Below are 7,875 nucleotides of genomic sequence, written 5' to 3' on the forward strand. Positions count from 1 at the left end.
CGCGCGTAGAGACAGGCACCTCCCCCTCCTCCAAGGCCTCACCAACCCTCTCCGACAGCGGAGCCGCCTCGAAGGCATCCCGGCCCGCCGCCGCCGCCGCCGCCGCCGCGCGAGCCCGCCCGCTCTCCTCGTGGCTCGCCAGCGCAGACTCGTCCTGTGTGTGTGTGGAGGGGGGGGGAGGGGGCTTGGAGGCGTGATCTCGAGATCGATCTCGGGTGATCTCGGGTGATCTCGGGTGGATGAGCGATCTCGAGCGGATCTCGGGCGGATCTCGGGCGATCTCGAGCGGATCTCGGGTGTGATCTCGAGCGCGATGGCGATCTCGAGCGATCTCGAGCGAACGATAGCGATCTCGAGCGATCTCGAGCGATCTCGAGCTCGGTCGGACCTGCGAGCGGCTGAGCGACGCTTAATTAACCTTAATTAAAGGGCTAATGAAGGGCTAATGAAGGGTCCTGCGAGCGGCTGAGCGACGCCGAGACGTCGCTCATGTACTCGCCCAGGAACTGCTGCACCGAATCGCCGTCCGTGCGGCCTGATCGACCAATACCAACCAACCAGTGCTTAATAACTATGGCTGCCGCTCCCCGAGGAGAGGCCGCGTGCCGCCTGATGTGGCGCCGCCCCCGGCCGCGCCCCTCCGGCGCACGAGCAGCGAGAAGTCCGCCTGCCGCAGGCACTTGTGAATGATTAATTCGGATGAGCTAATTAATATCACGAGCAGCGAGAAGTCCGCCTGCCGCAGGCACGTGTTAGTTATTAATTATGATCTGCCACACTCCCTCCGACACGCATCACGGGCGGCGGAGAAGTCATCTTCCTTGCTCGGCGGCAGGAGCGAGAAGATGCCGCTGCTCGAGCCAACCACCTCCTCCCCGTCCACCTCGAGGATGTCGTCGCCTAATCTCGGCGCATCTCGGCGCATCTCGGCGCATCTCGGCGCATCTCGGCGCATCTCGGCGCATCTCGGCGCATCTCGGCGCATCTCCTCACCTCCTCACCTCCTCACCACCATCCCCGGCTGTCGCTAAACGGACTCGTTGCTGACTGACTATATAGCGCTACTAGGGCTGACTCTGCCGGCGGGAGGGTCACTATTAATTATCAATCATGGACATCTGACGCCGCTAGGGCTGTGAGGCCTGCGGCGAGGCCGGCGGAGGCGGCGGCGCCCCCCGGCATCACGGAGACGATCTGTCCGCCCTTGAGCGCCTGTAGTTCAGTGATGACTCATTGCAGAAGGCATGACTGTTGAAGCAGGACGATCTGTCCACCCTCCGGAGCGCCTGTAGTTCAGTGATGACTCATTGTAGTCATGAAACTGTTTGAAGCAGAACGATCTGTCCACCCTCTGGAGCGCCTTGATGCCGAGCGAGCCCGCACCGTCCCTCGACAGCTCGACGCAGAGCAGCTCCTACAGCGAGCCACCCACGGACGCCTCGCCGCCAGTGTGTCCAGCAGCCCCGTAGTCTCAGACAGCAGCTCGGCATGTGTGTCTGCAGCGCGCCTCCTCGAGCCCGCCCTCTGCCCCCTCTGCCCCCTCTGCCTTGGCCTCCGTGGCGGGCGACGCGGACTTGGAGGAGGCGGCGCGGCGCCGCACGACGGTGAGACTGCGGGAGGGCCTCGACCGGTCGGAGAGCGCGTGCAGCAGCGTCGTCGCCCCTCCCTCGCCGACCGCGACCCCGTCCACCTCCGCCACCACATCCCCAGCACGGAGGCCGGCCATGGCGGCGGGCGTGTCCGGTGCCACTGTGAGCACCTCGTTGGCGTCGACGCGCATGCCCGCCCGCTCGCCCGCCTTGAGGCTCAGGCTCAGGAGCAGCCTCTCGAAGCCGCCCTCGCCGTTCCCCTCCTCGCCCGCCTCGGCCTCGCTCGCCGGCTGCTCGTCGGACGTCCGGCGGCGCGACGGCTTGGCGCGGCGGCCTCCTCCGCCGCGCCGCACGCGCAGGAGCGGCGCCGATGTGGTGCGGTCGGCGAGGGCCGCCTGCACGCCGCGCTCCGCCGTGAGCGAGAGCCCCTCCACCTGCTCGATCAGGTCGTTTGGCATGAGGCCTGCCAGCGCCGCGGGAGAGCCAGAGGCGACCGAGATGACGCGGTTCTTGCGGTCGACGCGGAGGCCGACCTTGGTGAACTCGGGGATCTCGAGGCGAAGGTGGAGGCAGAGGGAGTCGCTCATGGTAGCGAGATACGAGCCAGTAGGTGTCCCAGCGGCTCTACCTGCCCCGAACAGTGTCTTCAGCAGCGCCGTTGAAAAGAAATTTCAAGCGGCCGGAATACGACACTAAAAGAATTTCAAACCCTCCTCTCTCGTTGAAAAGAAAGGGGCGTCTGTTTTCTTTCTTTCTTTCTTTAAGAAAGGGCTCCTCGTTGTATTATTAACAACGAAGGCGCTCTCAAAAAAACAATAGAACATGTTGTGATGCTCGGTTTGAGTGGCAGGATGGCGGCTATGCGAGCGAGCAGTGTTCCTGAGGACCTCTGTGGTTGAGGACCTCGCCTCTCCTCCCTTGAGGACCTCTCCCTCGTGCCTGTGAGGACCTGCTCTGACTGTGGAGGACCTCTCCCGTGAGGACCTCTGTGGTTGATCACCTCTATTTTTGTACCACACTCACGAGGAGCGTGCTGGCGCACCTGGCTTGCTTCGCGAGGTGCAGCACAGTGCACAGGAGGGTACTAACTAAGCCCCCCCCCCCCCCCCCCCGGCACTCAGCTTGCACTTCAGTACGTCAAGCAAGCATGATTTAAGATAATATCAAGTCGAAAGGTATGTGCGTGCGGATATGATGCACCGCCGTTAGAGTCAGGAATGTGCAATCTGAGTCAGGTCGGGTCAAATGGTATGTGCAATGTACGTCTCCTCTTGGTATGTGTATATACTCACTCACACGCCGTTTATTTATTTATTTATTTATCGACACAGTTTATGCGCAGAGCTGCGTGGACTTCAAGCAGGCGGCGTAAACTGCTGACTGCCAGCGGGGCGGATTCAGAAATGTCCTCGCTCAGGACGGGGCGACCGTAAAATCTCTTGCGTTTCGGCGGTAGTGATCTAATCACCCGAGCTCGGATCGCTTCTCGTCGCAAACTCCGTCAGCAGTGCTCCCTCCTCCGGGAATGTACGTAAGAGCTACATACACTGAGAGAGAGGCGTAGGGCCCTTAGGGGCCTAGAGAACACAACCCCCTCTCTCTTTTCTCCCAGTAAGCTAAAAGTACGTACACTGAAAATGTAAGAGCTACATACACTGAAAATGTCACCCTGAACATGCAGTCGTGAAACGTGATCTGTCGGGAGGATTGATCGTGCGTCCCACCTTCCTCTGCGCTCTGCACAGCGATCGACACGGACAGAAGTCTTTTACGGCCGACATGAACGAGGGCGAGCTCGCCTCCTTGGTGCGTGGCGCCCTTCAACTCCCGCCAGGAGCGGCCGATGTGGCCGAGGTGAGCGAAAATGGCTCCGGCAAGACCTACCGGGTCTGTGCGGGCGGCACGACTGTGGCCCTCCGGCTGACCCCGCCTGATGAGCGCGACTGCTTCTTCACACGCCGAATGCAAGCTGCAGCGAGGGCGTTCGCCGGCGCCGGCCTCGGCCCACGGCCCATTGCTGAGGGCGATGGCCCCAATGGTGGCGGGTGGTGGGTGGAGGAGTGGGGCGGCTCGCGGTCTTTGCCTTGGACCTCGAGAGAGGAATACGCTGCTATGGGCCGGCTGCTCGCTAGGATGCATGCGGTGCCGACAGAGTGGTTCGATGCCAGTCGCGCCGAGGCGGCACGGCGGTGGCCGCTGCTTGAGCGCGTGACGGCGGGGAGCCATGCCTGGGTGGGTCTTGCGTGGGGCCTATGGGAGGTGCGAGAGCATGTCTGTCGCAGCCCAATGGCTCGTCCTATCATCCATGGCGTGTGCCACAGGCCTCCGCCGATGAGCTCGCCGAATCGGGCGATCCAGAGGACGTGGCGATTGGCCGCGCGCTCGCCGCCTTTGCACAGGCCCGCGGCCCTTCTGGCGTGCCAGCCTCACCACCCGAGCGACAGGCGCCCCTAGCCGCGTAGGACGAACAGCTCTTTCTCGACTGGGCGCAACTTTCCGGCGCGCTCGCGCCGGAGCACCCGGCGGCGCGGCGCGTCGTGACAACGCACGGCGATGTCCACCCGGGCAACGTGTTGCAGTCTGGCCTCGTCGTCGACTTTGAGAACAGCTGCGTCTGCAGCGCGATCTATGACCTTGCCTTTGTTGTCAACTCTGAGGCGCGCAGCGCCCGCATGAAGAGGCCTCCTGTTAGTAGTAGCTCTACAAAAGGAGCTAACACCCATAACCGACGCCAGGCTACTAAGCGGGGCGAATGTATGGGGGCCTAATCACCGCAGGTGCCCAGCTTCGTGACGGGCGAATCCGAGGCGGCGGCTGCGCGCGCCTTTGTGGAGGGCTACCTCGCGGCGGGCGGGTGGGAAGCGGCGGGCTGGGCGGCGGAGGCGGCCGTCGACCTCTTGCTGACCGACTGCATGCTATACGGCTTTTTGCTCAAGGAGTGCGGCAGCCTCTTCTGGACCAACTTTTTCGATGGCGAGCGCACAGACGCGGCGAGCGCGAGAGCGCACCTGCAGGCGTGCGAGCGCTTCGCGGCGGGCGTGCGCGCCGGCGGGGCGGCGGCGCACCGCGCCGTTGCGCGGGGTGGAGGGCCCGAGTGGGAGGGCAAGGCATGGCCGTGCCGGCGCGTGTGCGACGAGGCGGCGCCTGTGTGCGGTGACCAGTGGCTCTAAAGCCGTAGCAATATGCCGGGAACGCTTAAAAAGTGGGTGCTCTCTCACTACCATTTTGGAGTAGATCGCGGGCGCCGTCCCGCTGCCGTGGGTGCGTCCGTGCGTGCGGCGTCTGCAGAGTGCCATGTGCCGAGCTGGCCGTGACACAGCGTTTTGGATTTGGTCCGTCTCCGACCATTCTGCACACAGACATCAGACTTTTGCAACTAGTCTCTTCTTTCTTCACTAGATCTTACAACATTCGCTGTGCCGGACATCACGAGAGCACCTCGAGGGTCGTCGAGAACTCCTCCTCGACGAGGGCCGCGCACTGGACCTCCTGGCCGTGCAGGAAGCCAAACGTGGAGTGCACGTACCCGACGATTGTCTCGCGACTATAGCCGGCGGCCGCCGCGGCGGGCATCTCCTCCCAGTGGTTGGACGGCCACGGCCCGTTCCGGACGGCGAGGAAGAGGCAGCAGGCGGCGAGCAAGCGCGGGTGGAGCCGCAAGGTCGCGTACTGCATTGCGGCGCAGAGCAGGACCTGGACGGCAAGCGAGAGGACCTGGCGGCGGCGGCGGCGACGACGAGGGTGAGCTTCTGGGAGCCATCTTGGAGCCTGGTCGGAGCCTTCTCGGAGCCAGCCGTCGGTCGGGTGGGGCCAACGCAGGAGCGGGGGAGCGGGCGAGGGGGAACGGACGCGGGGGGGGACAGGGGGGGGGGGGGGGGCTGCAAGGTGCGGCGGCAAGGGGGCGGCGCGGGCGAGAGGACCTTGTCGGGCGGCGGTGTGCCGCAGAGGCAGAAGGTGACGATCCACTCGAGGGCCATCCGGTGCGCGTGGAGGCCGGCGGCGGCGTGGTCGACGCCTACGGCGCCGACGCGGTGCAGCCTCTTGCGCGGCTTCTGCTTGCGCGTGAGGCCGGCAGCGCGGTTTGCGCCGAGCAGCATCCGGTTCTCGAGCTCGTAGATCTCGCCCCGCTGAAAAGCGCCGTCGGTCCAGTAGACAACGTCGCCTTTTGAGCAGGAGCGGCCCTCTCACTAGCTGGCTGGTGGCGGGCAATCAATCCTTGGACGGCGCTGCCGACGCTGGACAGCCGTTGCGCGTACTCGTCGCCGTCCTGCGGCGGCAGCTTGCACGAACCGCTGCAAGAGAGCAGCAGCGCGACGGCCCCGACCATCTGCAGCGAGTCCTTAGTCACCTGCGGGCGAGTCGACGTGTCTGCAAAGGCCGAAGTGTCTCTGAAGTGTCGCCAAAGTGTCGCCAAAAGTGTCTCTGAAGTGTCTCCGAAATGTCTCCGAAGTGTCTCCGAAGTGTCGTCGAAGTGTCTCTGGCAGCGCCGCCTCCTCAGTGGCGAGAACTCGGTCCACGTGGTAGACGGCGAGCAGGAGGATCGACTCCTGCGCAGAGAGATAGGGGGCGAGGGATGCCTCGACATCGCGACCGAGGACATGTCTGGGAAACCCCTCTCCAGCGGCGCGCCGGCAGCCCGAGCTCCTCGCGCAGCTCAAACAGCCACGCGCACCTACGCCGGCGTTTCCGAGAAGGTTCCAAGGAGGTTCTTGGCAGCCCTTCGTACAGCCTCACGCAGAAGCTTGTGCGCGCAGGATCTTGCGCATTAGAGGGAGGTCGCGGTTCGGCTGCCTGGGCGCGTACTGCGGCGAGAAAGCAGACCGCCGCCGCCGCAGCTGCGCCATCCACGCAAGCACCCCCTCACCGCCCCCGCCATCCTCCCTGCCCCCGCCCCCGCCGCCCCCGCCGCCCCCGCCGCCCCCGCCGCCCCCGCCGCCCCCGCCGGCCTCGTCGGCAAAGGCGAACAGGTCAGGAGGCACCTCGTCGCAGGCAGAGGCGCCGCCCGCGCCGCCCGCGCCGCCCGGCGGGCACACAGGGAGCCGCAGGGGCGACCCCAGCGTCTCGCTGGGCGGCGGCGCGCCGGTGGCCATCGGCGTGGGGAGAGGCGACGGCGATGCGGTCGCCGAGTGCGGCCGGCGTAACAAAGCCGAGGACACGTCCATGTGCACGTCCATCGACACGTCCGCGGCGCGCCCGGCAGTGTCCACGCCTGACGCCGGTGGCAACCACTGCTGGGCGATGGGCCGTCGATGCACTGCGGTGGAGAGAGCGGCGCGGCTCCGCCGGCTTGCGACGACCCGCTGCTGTGCAGGACTCCAGCCCGGCCTCCCTCCGCCCCCGAGCCGGCAGAGGCCCCGGCGGCGGCGGCGGCGGCGGCGGCGGCGGCGTCCGCTTCCTCGCTCACCACCCCCTCGAGCGTCGCGTTGAAACGGAGGTCGACGACGAGCCGCGCGCCTGCGCAAACGGCTCCGAGAAAGGTCGTGGAAAGGCCCTGGAAGGTGACGGGGCGGAGCGGCCTCGCAGAGCCAACCGCTGCCCGTCGCCGTCGCCGTCGCCGCAGCCGCAGCCGCAGCCGCGGCGGTCGCCAGCCATGCCTCGAGCGGCCGCCGCAAGTGCGCTGCGGGAGGAGGGACCGCCGGGAGCCACTGCGCGCCTGAAGGGTGCGAGAAGGGTGCGAGAGGGGTGCGAGAAGGGTCCGAGAGGGGTGCGAGAAGGGTCCGAGAAGCTTCCGAGAAGCTTCCGAGAAGGGTGCGAGAAGGGTGCGAGAAGGGTGCGAGAAGGGTGCGAGAAGGGCTGCTGGGAGGAGGCGCGGGCCACTGCGCGCCCGCGGCGTAAAGGGCGGAGAACAAGTCTCGCAGCCGCGCCGGCGTGACGCCTGGAGGAGCGGGAGAGGGAGCGGGGCGAGTGGAGGGCGACGCGCGTGCGTTGTGGACCGCGAGGGCGGCAACGCAACGCACAGGAGGAGAGCGGCAACGCACAAGCGAGTGCGTGGCTGCTCGGGGGCTAGGGAGGGGGTCCGGGGCGCAGCCGCCGTTGGAGCGCAGGTCGAGAGACGCGAGCGAAGAGGAGGAGAGCGCGGAGAGGACGACGGCGGCGGACGCGTCGTCGCCGAGCGCCTAGTCCCGTCCTGCCTCGACTCACCTCGGGTGCCCTCGGCTGATTGGGTGCCGCGCCGTCGCCAAGCGACGTTGTGTGCGAGCCGCTAGATGCGGAGGGCGCCTATACATTGTATATGTATATCGGGCCGGCAGCTAAGTGAGTCCTCCAGCGGTTAGAAGTTGGGGGG

General features: G+C 66.0%; 3 protein-coding genes across 3 annotated transcripts; 1 reads left to right on the top strand and 2 right to left on the bottom strand.

Moving 5' to 3' along the window:
- Positions 1–1,471: 1,471 nt before the first annotated feature.
- On the bottom strand, positions 1,472–2,176 carry EMIHUDRAFT_234401 (hypothetical protein; the record flags this gene model as incomplete). The annotated part of the gene is made up of 1 exon (XM_005781257.1): positions 1,472–2,176. The coding sequence occupies one exon, from the start codon at positions 2,174–2,176 to the stop codon at positions 1,472–1,474; it is 705 nt and encodes a 234-aa protein (XP_005781314.1).
- Positions 2,177–3,368: 1,192 nt separating this feature from the next.
- EMIHUDRAFT_113973 (hypothetical protein) lies at positions 3,369–4,759 on the top strand (the record flags this gene model as incomplete). The annotated part of the gene is made up of 4 exons (XM_005781258.1): positions 3,369–3,848; positions 3,911–4,006; positions 4,052–4,276; positions 4,367–4,759. The coding sequence occupies 4 exons, from the start codon at positions 3,369–3,371 to the stop codon at positions 4,757–4,759; spliced, it is 1,194 nt and encodes a 397-aa protein (XP_005781315.1).
- Positions 4,760–5,015: 256 nt separating this feature from the next.
- Positions 5,016–6,486, bottom strand: EMIHUDRAFT_456890 (hypothetical protein; the record flags this gene model as incomplete). Its single annotated transcript, XM_005781259.1, has 7 exons — positions 6,342–6,486; positions 6,219–6,261; positions 6,080–6,136; positions 5,820–5,937; positions 5,510–5,751; positions 5,202–5,303; positions 5,016–5,078 (listed from the first exon to the last, which is right to left on the bottom strand). The coding sequence occupies exons 1-7, from the start codon at positions 6,431–6,433 to the stop codon at positions 5,016–5,018; spliced, it is 717 nt and encodes a 238-aa protein (XP_005781316.1). The 5' UTR covers positions 6,434–6,486.
- Positions 6,487–7,875: the final 1,389 nt, after the last annotated feature.

Source organism: Emiliania huxleyi, assembly GCF_000372725.1.
Source record: "Emiliania huxleyi CCMP1516 chromosome Unknown EMIHUscaffold_204, whole genome shotgun sequence".
In the NCBI taxonomy this organism is placed as follows: Eukaryota; Haptophyta; order Isochrysidales; family Noelaerhabdaceae; genus Emiliania; species Emiliania huxleyi.